Here is a 15,907-nt window from a genome sequence, read left to right as displayed (position 1 = left end):
TGGTCATCTCATTCTTGAGGGTAGGGCAGTTTTCTTCTACGATTTTGTTGAAGATATTTACTGTGCCTCTTAGTTGATACTCTTCTCCCTCTTCTATTCCTATTATCCTTAGGTTTGGTCTTCTCATTGAGTCCTGGATTTCTTGGACATTTTGGATTAGGAGCTTTTTGTTTTTTGCATCTTCTCTGGCTGTTTTGTCTATGTTTACAATGTTGTCTTCTGCCCCCGAGATTCTCTCTTCCATCTCTTGTAATCTATTGAAATGCTTGCTTCTGTGATTCCTGATTTTTTTTTTAGGTGTTCTATCTCTAGGGTTATCTCTTTTAGTGTTTTCTTTATTGTGTCAATTTCCGTTTTAAATTTCCTCTTCCATTCCTTCATCTCTTTGGTTCTGTTTTCCTCTAGTTCTTTGAGTTCTTTGAGTGTTTTTCTTGTTTCCTCTTTAAAAGCTTCTGAATCTTTTTGCTTTTATTCCCGTTCTTGTTTAAGTATCTCTATCAGCATCTTGAGGTATAATTTCAGGTCTGTGTCTTCCTTTTCTGGAATGTTTGTAATTCCAATGTTTGCTGTTATGGGAGAGCTGGGTTCTGGTGTTGCCAGGTTGTCTTGGTTTTTTTGGGATATACTCTTTCACTCTCCTCTTACCATTTTGTTGTCAGTGATATGTTCTTGCCTTTCCCTTGTATCTGGTCTGTGTCTCTGGATCTCTACTGGTCCAGGTGGCAGATGGGTCGAGCCCTGTTCTATGCCTCAGAGTTTCGGGTGGGAACAAAAGTTCCAAAGTTCTATTCCTGGTCGCTGGATCAGACAGGGCGGGGCAGGGCAAGGCAGGGGGTGCACTTTCCATGTGCACTCTGCAGAGATCTCTCTGCTCCCTGGCAGCCCAGGTCTCCCACCCACCAGTTGCTCAGCCTCTACGATCCGCAGTTCCGGGTGGCAGATGGGCCTGGCTCCCCTTTGTGTCCTGAGGTCGCCTCTGGGTGGAAACAGAATTTCCTAAGTTCTGTTCCAGGTCACAGTTGTTCAGCCTTTATGAGCTGCCGTTCAGGGTGGCAGATGGGCCAGGCTCCGCTCTCTCTCCTGTATCTCTTTAAGTAAGTTATTTAAGTGTTTCTTAAATTTCTCTATCATATTTATGAAATAAGATTTTATATCTGAATCTTGTTTTTCAGGTATGTTAGAATAGCCAGTGTTTTTTATATGTTGGGAGAACTGGGTTCTGATTTAGTCAAGTAGCATTAGTTTTTGTTTCTTATGTTCTTGAGCTTGTCTATTGCCATCAGGTTATCTCTAGTTTTAACTGCCCCTGTTTTCTCTGACTGGAGTCTGTTCCTCCTCTGATTCTGTTTGTGACAGAACTCTGAGTCTAGCTGTCTCTGTGATCTTGAAATCCCGTGATCCTGAGATCCTGAGATTATGAGTGTGTCAGAGTGAAAGAAGTAAAAAAAAACAAAAATTTTCTACCCTCCACCCAAACCCTGTCTTGGCCTAAGGGACTTCCTTGAGCAAATAATTCTCAGGAGAATCATAAAATGTGCTGACTGATGGCCATCTGACTTTCTAGAGAGTCCCAGTTAGGGTCCTGATGCATATGCTCACTAACCAATAGGTTTAAAGGTCAATATTCTTAGCCTATAAATTTGAATTATAACCTTTTTTATGTAACCTTTACCCCTAGAAAGTATAAAAACTGTTTGTAACAGCCTTTTGGGACTGCCTCTCTTCTGGATGTAGGCCACCCCAGTGTACTGGATGAATAAACCTCTTGCTTTTTCATCGATTTCCGGTCTCTCATCTTATTTATGGGAGCCTCAAATAGATAAGACTCAATTTGGGTCTTACAAGAGCACCTGGGAGTCAAGCATCCTCTGGGTGTTGTAGGAGTGGGTAAAGTGCCAGTTCCCTTTGTCTGCTCTGGGCACACAAACCAGAAGCCAGCCAGATGGTTTTAATACAGAATTCTACCATACTTTAAAGTAAGAGATAAAACCAATACTTCTCAAACTATTCCACAAAATAGAAACAAACAAATAAAAAACTACCAAACTCAATTCTATGAAGCCACACATACTCTGATACCTAAACCACACAAAGACTCAAGAAAGAAAGCACTTTACGCCAATTTCTCTTATAAACATTGGTGCAAAAACACTAAATAAAATACTTGCAAAGAGAGTCTAGGAACACAGCAAAAACCATCATCAAACATGATCAAATAGTCTTAAGCACAGGGATACAGGGATGATTCAATTTACTAACATTCATCAATGCAATCTACCATATAAACAACCTGGAAAAAATACACAATAATCTTATTAGATGCTGAAAAAGCCTTTGACAAAAATCCAACACCCCTTCACATTAAAAAATCAGTACAAGGAAAACACGTAAACTTAGTTAAAGCAATGAATAGCAAGTCAATAGCCAATATCAAAACAATGGAGAAAAACTTAGAGAAATTCCACTAAAATAAAGGACAAGACAAGGCTGCCTACTCTCTTCATTATCTATTCCATATAGTACTTGAAGCTATAGTAAAAGCAATAGCATAACTAAAGATCAAGAGGATACAAATTGGAAAGGAAGAAGGCAAAGCATCATTATTTGCAGATGATGTGATAGTAAACACAAGTGATCCCAAACTTTTACCAAAGAACTCTTACCTTTAGCAAAGTAGCTGGATAAAAAATTAACTCAGTAGCCCTTTGTACAAATAATAAAATGGCCAAGAAAGAAAGTAGGGAAACAATATTCTTTATGATAGTCAAAAATTATATGAAATATTTTAGTGTAACTCTAATAAAGCAAGTGAAAGACCTGTGTAAGAAGAACCTCAAGTCACTGGAAAAAAACTGAGAAAGATATCTGAATATGTAAAGATCTCCCATGCTCATGGATTAGTTAGATTAACATAGTGAAGCAGAACATCTTATCAAAAGGAATTTACAGATTCCATGGAATTCCCACCAAAATTTCAACACAATTCTTCACAGTGCCTGACAGAGCAATTCTCAACTTTATATGGAAAAACAAAAACAGAAACAAAACATCAACAAGAAAAACAGGATAGCAAAACAATCTTGAACAATAAGAACTTTTGGACATATCACCGTATCTGACCTCCAGCAGATATGAGAATTAGTATTAAAAACAGCATGGTATCAGTATAGAAACAAGTAGGTTAATTACTGAAATAGAATTGAAGGCCCTGAAGTAAACCTACACACATATTGGCACTTGATTTTTGACAAAGAAGACAAAACTATACAGCAGAAAAAAAATTTTAAAAAATGGTGCTGGTCTAACTGCATGTCGGCATATAGAATATGCAGATTGATGCACACCTATCACTCTACATAAAACTCAAGTGGAACAAAGACTTCAACATAAAAATGGATACACTAAACCTAATAAAATGGAAAATAGAGAATAACCTTGAATTCAGATATACAACAGACACCTTTCTGAACAGAACACCAGTGACTCTCTGGCTCTTAGATCACAATTGATAAATAGAACCTCATAAAGCTCAAAAGCTTCTGTAAGGCAAAGGACAGTGTCAGTAGTACAAATCAACAGTCTAAAGATTAGGAAAAGATCTTTACTAACCCTACATCTGACAAAGGGCTAATATCCAAAATATAAAAAGAATTTATGAAGTTTAACACCAATAACCCAAACAACCCAATTAAAAAATGAGTACAGAGTTAAACAGAATTCTCAAGGCACAAATTTAAAATATCTGAGAAGCACTTAAAGAAAATTTCAAATCCTTAGTTATTAGGGGAATGCAAATCAAAACAACTTGGAGAGTCTCTCCATCTTATACCCATCAGAATGGCTAAGATAAAAAACCCAAGTGATTACACATTTTGTTGAGGGTGTAGAGAAAACTTGTACAACCAATTTGAAAATCAATTTGGCAGATTCTCAGAAAACTGGGAATAGTTCTGTCTCAAAACCCAGGTATACTACTCCTGGGCATGTGCCCAAAAGTTTCTCTATCACCCCACAGAAACACTAGCTCAACTATGTTCATAGTAACTTTATTGAAAATATCCAGAAACTGGAAACAACTCAGATGTTTCTCTACCGAAGTGGAAGTTTAAGGTGGTATCTTGTGATGCAAGTTCCTGTGGTATTTTGCTGCTATAGATTCAGGTGGTGTTTTCCTAAGGCATGACCCATGAGAGGACATGTGTTGTTAAGAGAGAGTATAAAGTGAACTGAATGGACAGTAAAGGCATGCTTGCATAGCTAGATTTAAAATGCTTAATTGGTCTCATGTCTTTGTCTTTGCTGATCTATGCTCCTTTAATAATGGCACAGAAGAGAACTTCTCCTAAAAACCCATTTGGTCCTTGTCACTCCCACTGACTCCTGCCAATTTGACAGAGGCTTGAGTTTCTGCTGAATTGTGCCACTGCTGCTAATTTGTGTTTGTTATTTTGATACTGAATTGGACTGCTGGTATCCTTACAGAGATGAGAATTGCCCCCAAGGAACTATTTTTTAACAGGTCTGCATCCCCTTGACTTATTTACCATCTTTTCTTCCCTACCTATGATAGGGGAGTTGAAGAATTTGAGAACTCTTATTAAAATTGGGTTTTAAAAATACAAGCCTATGATATACAGTGGAATACTATCCGGCTATTGGAAACAAAGACCATAGATTTTGCAGACAAATGGATGTCACTTGAGAATATCATTCAAAGTGAGGTAACTCAGACCCAAAAGGACATGCATGGTATGTACTCACAGATATTAGCCATAAAATAGAAGACATATATGCTATACTGCGTAGACCCAAAGAAGTTAAACAAGAAGGAAAGCCCAAGTTAGGATGCTGGAATGTCACTTAAAAATGGGAACAAAATAGTCATAGGAGGGAGACAAAGGGAGGGAATACAGTGGGAGAGGCAATAGAGAGGTGCCCCGCGCAACCATCTCGCCTGCAAGAACGACGCGGCACACGAAATAGGATTCTTCTGCGGTAAACTTTAATGCCTCTCGAGAGGCAGAGCATAAGCTTGCAACACGTGACGAAGAAGACCCCGAACTATCTAGCCCATCCCCTTATAAAGGGATCAGTCCTTGCCTTGGATGTGGAGCCCCCTGATTGGTTGAAACTCATTAGGCCCTATGACGCCACGGGAGAGGCAAAGCTCAAGGAGTGGCAAGTTACCCAGCACGTGCGCACATGACTTGTTTACTGCTAACTCCAGCCGGATGTCAGCGCCATCTTGTAATGGAGAATGTGCAGGTGGCGTCCCACATCTCCCCCTTTCTTTTATTCTTTAAGCAAAGTAGGACACCCATATTAGGAGGGCGGAGATAGAAGTCAAATCCTCATTAAGGTGTATAAAGACCATGTACAGGAGTAACTGCTAGGCTTTTTGTAGCCCGTAGTACTCTTGACCTGTCACTCTGCCGTTTTTCTGAGGGAGGGACACTGGGGCAGGCAACCCTCACGCCAGATGACATATCTCCCAGAGATACCCCGAGACAAGGGGCTCTCAGTGCGATGCTTTGTTCAGCATTCCTCATGGGCTGCTCAAACCAGACACTCTAATCCTGTGCAATGAACTGAAGTTCTAGGAGTGCAAGAGCTGTCTGGCTGGCGACCTACTGCTTAAGCATAGACAACCAGATATCGGCTGATGCTCCATGTTCTAGAGTGACAAGCGCTTGGGCAATAACCACCTTGTCTCTCTTTTTGTTTGGGCCTTGAGCTTACAAACCAGCCAGAGAAGCAACGCAAGTCCGCAGCAAAGGATTGCTCCAAAGAGTCCCACCCCCACCCAATTTAATATCGGTGGTGAAAAGCTTAAGGAAGACTGTAGCATCATGTTCCACTGGAATTGGTTTCAGGAATGCCGACAGAATCACCCATCTCGCCTCTCCTCTGACTCTCTGGTTCCAAAGCATCAGGAGCAGGGCTGTCATCAGGAGTCTCCACCATTTTCGAGTGAGCCTCTCGGGGACCCAGAAGGGATTATTTTCATCCTGAGGGAAAACACAAACAGCTCCCCTGGATCTGATCAACACAAGATCCGGTCCTTTCCATTTATTAGTTATGACATCTTTCCATTTCACCATCTCTCTTGGTTTGTCCATGGGTAGGCAATGCCTTTCAGCCGCTATATGGCCATGGTCATCAAGATTTAAAAATTTAAGGTGAACAGTGCCATGGATACTGCGGTCCTAGGCACAGGGGGTAGAGCTTGCATAATTCCCCCTTTTTGTTTTATTAGATATGATTTAAGGGTGCGGTGAGCACGTTCCACAATACCTTGTCCTTGTGGATTATACGGCAAACCTGTAAGATGAGTCACAGCCATCTGGCTACAAAATTGTTGAAATTTTTGTGAGGTAAAAGAAGGTCCATTATCTGTCTTTAAGAACTTTGGTTTACCCCAGGCACTCCAAGCCTCTAAACAATGTTGGATGGCATGTGAGGCCTTTTCTCCAGATAAGGGAGTGGCTGCAATTACACCCGAACAGGTGTCAATGGATACACGTACATATTCCAGCTTACCAAAGGAGGAGACATGGGTAACATCCATTTGCCATATTTGAAGAGGTTGGATGCCCCGAGGATTAACTCCAGAGTGGGGCGCAGGCAGAAACTGACTGCAATTTTGGCAATTGGCAACAATATCTCGAGCCTGTTTTTGGGAAATGGAAAAGCGGCGCCGCAGAGTTTCAGAAGTTACATGAAAGTCTTTGTGAAAACTTTTAGCAGCCTCTAGAGGCGAAGACATGGCTATAGCAATCATTTTTGTAGCCCTGTCTGCCAAATCATTGCCTTGAGTCATAGGTCCTGGCAATCCAGAATGAGCTCTAATGTGAGTAATATAAAAGGGTGATCTTCTGACTAGAAGGCAGTTTTGAATTTGCGCAAAAATTGAGGCAACTCTGCTAGATGGTTTAATAATGCCAGCCGCCTCAAGCAGATTGACAGCATTAACAACATAAGATGAATCAGACAGTATATTTATAGGTTCTGAGAAACGTTGTAAGACCTCAAGAACCACTAGACATTCTACCACCTGTGGAGAGGCTTCTGTATACTGCCTCGAATAGACCTGTCCATTAACCACAAAAGCCCCCAGTCCGGTCTTGGAACCGTCAGTATAAATCACTAACCCTTCTTTTAGGGGACTACAGGACGTTACTTTGGGGAAAACTACAGGTTGGGTTAAAGCAAACTGTAAAATTGGATGTTTTGGGTAATGATTATCTATTTTTCCCGAAAAGGATGTGACTAAGATAGCCCAATCATTCGAAGTGGCAGCAAGAGTGGAAACCTGTATGGCATTATAGGGAACAATTAGCAAATGTGGTTCAGTGCCAAAATGTGTGATGGCAGATTTTAGTCCCCTCAGCGCCAGTTGTGCCACAGCATCTGGATACCAGTCAATTAATTTAGCTGGCGAGGCATTAGGATGTACCCACAATAATGGTCCTTGTTGCCAAAGCACAGCAGTAGGGAGTCTGTTCGTTTTAAAAACACATAATGAAAAAGGTTTATCATAATCTATGCGAGCCAATTGTGCATCTTGTATAGCCTCTTCTACCAACTGTAACACTCTTTCTGCTTGCGGGGTCAAACTTCTAGGTGAGGAGACATGAGGATTTCCTTCTAGAATATCAAATAAGGGTTTAAGTTTAGCAGAAGGAATCTTAAGAAAAGGTCTAAGCCAATTGATGTCTCCCAGTAATTTTTGAAAATCATTAAGAGTGTGGAGGCGATCTCTTCTTATCTCGAGCTTTTGAGGGACAATCTTATCAGGGAATACCACAGACCCTAGGAATTGACCGGTATCAGAAATCTGGACCTTTTCTGTGGCAATATATAGGCCCTTACTTTTTAGGGCCTGTAACAATATAGGAAATGCCTCTTTTAAATTCATCAAATTTTGTGGCATAATGCAAGACGCACCTGTCTCCTTACTCTCTCTTGGAGGAATGAGAAGGATTTTACAGGCGTGCGTGCTGCATAAGGAGGGGGGGGCATGGGTAAAAGAGGCGCTGTCGGAACAATTGGGGACAAGCGCATGGGCCTGCACTGCTCATCAGGATAGTATCTTTTTTCTTCATATCTAGCTTCTTCATCTATCTCTGCTTCTTCTTCTGGGTCTAAGCCTTCTCGCTCATCATCATCATCAGAAGTCTCGAGGCTATCAATGTTAAGAGCCTCAAAGTCTTATACAGGGTACAAGCTGACTCCCGTTTTCTTAATATTAGAGGGCATAAGGGAATGAAAATCTGAAGGTTTGTGGGTAACAACTCTCCCGCTGCACAGCATACCTGGAGGTCCTTTTTCCTTAGGGGGGAAATATTTTTTCTGGTGCGCGCCCACCCTCTTGCTCTGTTCGGCTTCTGATAGTCTATCCTGGACTTCACTCAATACCTCTTGCCCCGCAGCGACAGCGGGCCTACAACTCTCATCTTTTAAATAATTTTGTACCATCGTCCAAATGGCCATGGTCCTGGGCCCGAGGTCTCTGGCAGTCTGCGCACAGTCTAAATCTCTACCCAATTTTTTCCATGAGGCTGGTGAGAAAGACCCAGAGACCGCAAACCAAGGGGCAGCACGCTCTACCTCTTTTACGAAATGCTGTAAGATGCAGGTGGGCAATTCTAAATCTCTCTGCTTAAGAATTGACTGCAGGGCTGTAACGGTCGAGTGTGAGGAGCCTATCAAGGCGATGCAATGCCCGCGGCTTATTTGCGTGGCGGCACAAAGTGAAACTGAAAGGCGAGTCTCAGCGCGTTCCGCTTTTTTTTATCTACAAAAGACTTATGGAACACAGGGGTGCCTCGCCTTATCTACGTCTAACTTAAGCACAAAATTAACACCAGCCCTGTTGGACACAAGAGGAAATTAAGAGGAAGAGAATAAAAACTGCACTGACAAAGACCAGAGCCTCTACGGACACTTCCCATGGCCCTGAAAGATTTAAATCAAATTTAAAGAAAGATCCAGGGTCAGACATATCTTGCCAAACTTATCTCCCCGCAGTTCTGGATCCTCCCTGCCCGGAGACAGGGGGTCTTCTGTGGTGCAGACGATGGAGTGGTCGAGTTCCCGGGTTCAGGCACCAGATGTCCCGCGCAACCGTCTCGCCTGCAAGAACGGCACGGCACAGGAAATAGGATTCTTCTGTGGTAAACTTTAATGCTCTCGAGAGGCAGAGCATAAGCTTGCAACATGTGACGAAGAAGACCCCGAACTATCTAGCCCATCCCCTTATAAAGGGATCAGTCCTTGCCTTGGATGTGGAGCCCCCTGATTGGTTGAAACTCATCAGGCCCTATGACGCCACGGAAAAGGCAGAGCTCAAGGAGTGGCAAGTTACCCAGCATATGCACACATGACTTGTTTACTGCTAACTCCAGCAGGATGTCAGCGCCATCTTGTAATGGAGAATGTGCAGGCGGCGCCCCACAGGGAGGGAAATGGAGGGGCGGTTCAGTATTAGGTGTAGAGAGGACAACAGAGATCGCTAGATGGTCATGAGAATGAACAGAAAATCTGCAACTGGTGTTGGGAAGATGGGCAGGGCGATATTGATATGACAGAGAGTTGAGATCGGGAGCCTCCAAAAAAATCAGTGGCCATGGCTGTGAATCTCCATATTGAGGATACGAAACCTGAAGAGGCTAACTCCTATAGCCAGACAGAAACCCCAGTGGAACAACTCACTCACAAATCTTTCAACGCCAAAATGGTCAGTTCATGTTTTTGATTGGGTCATTCACTGATGACAGTTCATCTGGTCTGGGTATAGAGTTTTATTTCCTAAACACTCTGACACACATTCCTTCCTTCTCTTATTACTGACATTGATAAATTGTTGTTATCTAAATATATTTACATTATGGATAACTTATGTAAACAGAAGCAATGAACTATTTTAGTTAAGTATTAAACTTCTACAACCTAAATTTGTGTGTATTTCATTTAATTTCCTACTTAATATTTGAAAAACTAATTTGTCTTTCTTCAACCATCACTGATGATAGACAGCCGATAAGACATAATCACATAAAAAGAGTTGTACTGAATTAACAGAGTTAAGGAAAGGCAGATTATATATCTATATCTTTTTATATATAACATCCATATAGATTTAGAAATCATCTAATTGCTTTCTTGTGTTCCTGTTCTTTGCTCTTGCTCCCCCCTTACCCCTTCTCTCTCCATTCATATCCACACTCTCCACATGTTCATGGACCATGACCAGCCTCTGCTTCTCTACTCCTTACTCTCTGCCTCTACTACCCTCTTAACTCCCCTTCCCATGCCCTGAATAAACTCTATTCTGTAATAAGAAGAAAAAAAAGAAATTGACTAATTAAAGAGGAACAGAAATAAAGGAAGCAACTCTGCACAAATTTGGGGTAATCATTCTTTTCCTTGGGTAAGAATCTAGGCACATTAGAGAAATATTTGCAGTTCCATTCAGTTAAAAATCAAAAAAGGAGTTTTCAAACAACCATAGTTGATTTTCTCCTGGGACCCATGGATCTAAGGCTCTTGGACACTTTAGCAGTGCCAGGTATGGCTTCCAGCTTATGGAATGCACCTTAAATCCAATAAAAAAGACACTTGGTTTCTCCCATAATATTTTTTCCACTAGATATGTATGTCACAAGTTTTATAACTGGTGATATAATATCGTTGCTGATTACTTTCCCCCTCAAATTTATAGTACTTTCCAGTAATGTGAACACTGGTCGGTGAGGGTGAAGCTTCTAGTTAGGAATCAGATTTTTCCCTGTTCAATGTTTCCGTAATTTCTGTCTTACTGTTGGTTTGTTTTGATTTTGTTTTCTGGTTTGTTATTGTTGTTTTGTCTTGCAGAAGTAGTTTGAAGAGAGCAAAAAATGAATCATGAAATTTGGTGGGTAGTGAGGAAGAAAGGAATTGGAAGAAGTTGAAGGAAGAGAAGAAAAAAGGTCAAAAACTGAAAAATATTAAATGGATTTTGAATATTTCTTCTAAATTTAAACAAGGCTCTTGGAAACCCAGGTAGTAAATTCCTAAAATCTCAACACTTTGGTGCCTAAGAGTGGTGGACCCTAGATTTCAGAGATGAATAAACCCAAGGTCTTAAATCTCATTAAGTAACAGAAGACATCAGAAATATAAGCCAAGAAAGGCCTAAAAGGATTTTCTAATTTGGTATTTCTTAGACCAACATTTCTAAGCTGGACATTTTAAGTTGGGAAATAAGTCCTTCTAAAGCTATGCACAAAGAAAAGGAGAGAAGAAATGAGATCAGAAGACAAAGTAGCTTGTTCCCGAATAAGGTCCTGGCTTACAACTGACCCCAGGGACATTCAAGTGAGTCATCATGGGGCTTGAACACCTGTTCTAATTTCTATTTATTCTATGCACCATTTATATCTTCCTATACTGGGAAGCAGTGGTAAAGAAAACTGTGTATTCAGACCCAAAAGCTGCCTGGAAAATTACAAAAAGCTAGTGGTGTCACCTTTATGCCAGAAGCAAAGGGAAAGCAGATTCTTCTACTTTCCTTCATGTCTGATAGTAGGAAAACTAGAATCTTACTTCATAGGAAATTACTGAAAACACATAAGCTGCCTGGCTGCAACCACTTCCATCTCCAGTGCACATTTGCAGATGAGAGGAGGAATACAAGAGTCCTGACACCTGATACTATACAGACTCCCGATACACTGCAGCAACTCAACAGAACAAACCAATTAAAAGCTGTCAAGGTAAACTACATCTGATAACCTCATCTGTAGTGAGCATCTTCAGTCTTTAAGCAGTTTACGGAAAGCTCAGGTAGTCGGGTAGCTAGTTTTTTAGAACAGGAGATAAGGATATGTCTTTCTCTCTCTTTTTAACGGATTCATTGAGCCAATAAATGAAATACAGTTAAAAGAAAATGCTAATATCAGAAGGTACAGAATCAGATTTCTTGGTCTCCTTTTCCTTTTTCCTTTATTTTTAAAAAATATTAACAAGGGTTGAAGGTTTTGAGAGTCTGAGGATGGGAGATAATGAGTCTTATATATCATGGACATGCATGAAATTGTTAAAGAACAAAATTTACTAAATATGTATTATTTAATCCTAAAACTTGGTAGACAAAATCAACTGGAGTTGATGGAGATACTGTATTATAATCTAGACCTGGGTAGTTCCTCTCTTGTAGAAGTCTTAACATAGGTCTTTAGACTTTGCAGTTGTTGCTGATTTTGGACAACAGTGAAACCTCCAGAAAAGCCATCCAATGCAAAGAGATATTAGTTTCATAGTTTAAAAACCATTTAACTGTTAAGTTACTAATGGGCCACCAAGAAGCCAAGGGAAACTAATGAAATGCTAATGTACACATGTCATGCTGGATAATTTGTAGAAGCCTAGTTATAAACAGATGAATTTTTTTTCCAGCCCTATAGACATAGATCCTTAAAAATTGAAATGTGGCTAACCCCAGAGGCTTGCACTTCCCCAGAAACAACTCACAGACTGTATGAAGTCCAAGAAATAAAGAAAACAAAAAAATATACATATATTTACAAAACAAGAATGACTATTTCCATGTTGCGTTTTGTTTTGCATGTACTTTACTCTTATTGTAACTATTAGGTTTTCAATGCATACTGTCAAGCCCTTGAAAAAAATCAAGTACTGACTAAAAAAAAAATATATTCACATGGTTTTATGTAAAAATTATTTTAATGTCTGAAAAAACAGTACTGACAAAAATGTATAATTTTAAGCAAAAAATGTTTAAAATCTGTACATTTATCTTTGTTTTGTAAAATAAAATCGTTTAAAAAAAATAAAAAAATAAAAAATTATTTTAAAATCTGAAAAAAAAAATTGAAACGTGAAAAAAACCCATAGGAGTACTTTTTAAATTCATTTTAGAGTTTCATATTCAAAGTATTTTTATTTAGAAACTAACTAAAATATTTAAAATAACTTTGACATGTGTTTGGATATTTCTCTTATATAAGAGAAAGCTTAAACTTTCTGGAATGATGTTTCAGGTTTAGTATCCTGGGTCACTTTGTGAAGTGATCTTTTAATGTTTAAACTACCTGTTCTACACATAAATGGATCTTTTTGGTGGTGCAAGTAAGAAAGAGACAAAGATGATGACAGAGAGACAGAGAAAAACAGACAGACGATGAGAGAGAGAGAGAAAGAGAGAGAGAGATAGAGAGAGAGAGACAGGCAAAGAGACAGACAGAGATACAGGCAGAGAGAAAATAACGGTGGGGTGTAAATTAAGAAGTAAAGCTTTTTGGAAAGATCTCAAGTTGTTAGCATCATACAGGATAGCATTAAGAGCTATTGGACATGCCAATTAGCAAACTGATTTCATATTGGTAAAACTTTATTAACCATATGTTTTCTAGGCAACTAAAAATCACACAGAATGGAATTCTTCAATTACAGTTTGGGAAGTGGCTTTATCTTGGTGGGTATTCTGGATGACAGTGGATTTCCAGAACTGCTCTGCATCACTATCACAGCTCTGTACTTTTTAGCCTTGACTAGCAATGGACTGTTGCTGATGGTCATCACCATGGATACCCGGCTGCATGTGCCCATGTATCTTCTGCTCTGGCAGCTCTCTCTCATGGACCTTCTACTCACATCAGTCATAACTCCCAAGGCTGTAGTAGATTTTCTTTTCAAAGACAATACCATATCTTTTGGTGGCTGTGCCCTTCAGATGTTCCTGGCACTGACACTTGGTACTGCAGAGGACCTTCTTCTGTCCTTTATGGCCTATGACAGGTATGTAGCCATTTGTCATCCTCTGAATTATAAAATCCTAATGAGTCACAAAGTCTGCTGGCTCATGATAGCCACCTCGTGGATGCTGGCATCCCTCAGTGCTCTAGGATATAGCATGTATACCATGCACTATCCTTTCTGTAAGTCCAGGCAGATCAGACACCTCTTCTGTGAGATCCCTCCCTTGCTGAAGCTGGCCTGTGCAGACACCTCCACATATGAACTCATGGTTTATTTGATGGGTGTGACTTTGCTCTTTCCTGCCCTTGCTGCCATTCTGACCTCATATTCACTAATTTTGTTCACTGTGCTCCACATGTCCTCTAATGAGGGCAGGAAGAAAGCTCTTGTCACCTGTGCTTCCCATCTGACTGTGGTTGGGATGTGGTATGGGGGTGCAATTGTCATGTATATCCTGCCCAGTTCCTTCCACAGCCCCAAACAAGACAATATCAGCTCAGTTTTTTATACAGTTTTCACCCCCGCGTTGAATCCCCTCATCTACAGCTTAAGGAATAAAGAAGTCACTGGAGCTTTGAGGAGAGTCCTTGGGAAAAGTTTGTCAGTACAGTCTACATTCTAGATAGTTCTAATATCTGTCTTTTAAACTTTAGTCCTCCAAAAAAGTAAAAAGATTTCTACTATAAGTAAAATACAACTGGCAAAACAAAGAATAAAAATACGATCTTTTGATAGATAAGTATGAAGTACAACAAACTTTTAAAGTACTCTTTGGATATTATGACATATTTTATAAAATTAGGTCCACCCTCTTTAAAATTATTCTATGGCTTTAAAAGTTATAAATCACTTTCGAATGTAAGTGCTTGTGTTAAAGTTTCACATTGGCCGCACCTTACCACCTGATCATGACCCCTGAGATTTTAAGCTGTTATTGGACCAAGAACTAGAAAACATAGTTTCAAATAGACAACTCTCATATTAGTTGGAAATAATTCTTACGATTTTCTTAAACATTAAACCAGCTACTCTTGACCAAAACTCTAATAATATTAAAGTGACTTTGCTTAAGACGTTTGCATCATGTTCTTTCTTTCTTCCCAAGCACCTGCATTCATGGAGACTTCGCTGATTTAATCAAAGACCTTAAGCTCTCTTCTTTTCCTATCCTCTCCCTTATGCAATTTCCCTTTCTTTTTTCTTTCTTTTCTCTTTTCTTTCTTTCTCATTTTTTTCCCATGATGGGAACTCAAGACTTACCATTCTGGCCTGTGAGTAATAAAAGCAGACAGTGTTTGTTCATGTCTCCTAGCATATTAAAATGTCTCAATAACCACAAAGAATCCGTATGTTTACTATTGTTCTAGACGCAACCATTTTGCAGTCTGCACATGAGTCAAAATATCCTGTGGAACTCCATGTGAACACATTTTATAGGTTTTGTATTGAAGTAAAACACTAGACAGGTATGTCACCAGGAGTCCAGTTGACAATGGATGCTCTCAAGGATACGGGGACAGGGACTTGCTGTTGGTGACAGTATAAAGAATCAGAGCTGCTGGAGAAATTTGTCTGAAGTTTTGTCAACAGTGAAAAACTGCAACTAGATGAGTAAAGAACTTGAACAGATAATAAATTTAAATTTGAAAAAAATAGGAGAAAGAAATAATGTGTTTTGTTAACTTAAATATCTGGTATTAAGTGTTTGGTATTGCTGTTTGTATAAACTGCTTCTTTTTTGTTTTAAGGAAACAAAAAATTATTATAACTTCTGCATTTATTTATGCGAAATTAAGTTTTTAGACAAAATGGAAGTTAGAAGTAGTGTGAGTAAAAACTCACACTTATTTAGATGAAGAGTCCTCATTTTTGGTTCCTGCACTCACTTTACTAAGTTGATAAGTTCATGTAGATCTTTCTTCACCTGCTGGTACACAGTGAGATTCTTGTGGTCTATGGTGGTGATAAGAAAGCTGGTGACGTGCCCCAGCCAGCAGTCAGACAGTTGGAGTTAAATGCAGCTCCCATTCTGGTATAATGTTTACCTTGCACTTGTACTTCTTGAACAAAACATCTGTAAACTCTAAATTTCCAGGAATAAAGAGAATTATTTTAAAGCATTGTGAGGATTAAACAAGGTAATAAA

The 15,907-nt window shown here is 39.7% G+C and overlaps 1 protein-coding gene across 1 annotated transcript; it reads left to right on the top strand.

The window, feature by feature from the left end:
• Positions 1–13,435: 13,435 nt before the first annotated feature.
• Positions 13,436–14,383, top strand: LOC308417966 (olfactory receptor 2AG1-like; the record flags this gene model as incomplete). Its single annotated transcript, XM_080913306.1, has 1 exon — positions 13,436–14,383. One exon carries the CDS (start codon positions 13,436–13,438, stop codon positions 14,381–14,383), a length of 948 nt encoding a protein of 315 aa, XP_080769432.1.
• Positions 14,384–15,907: the final 1,524 nt, after the last annotated feature.

The sequence above is a fragment of the Micromys minutus genome, assembly GCF_963924665.1.
Source record: "Micromys minutus genome assembly, chromosome: 2".
In the NCBI taxonomy this organism is placed as follows: domain Eukaryota; kingdom Metazoa; phylum Chordata; class Mammalia; order Rodentia; family Muridae; genus Micromys; species Micromys minutus.
Note: the sequence above shows the minus strand (reverse complement) of the source record. Positions and strands in the feature narration are given on the sequence as shown.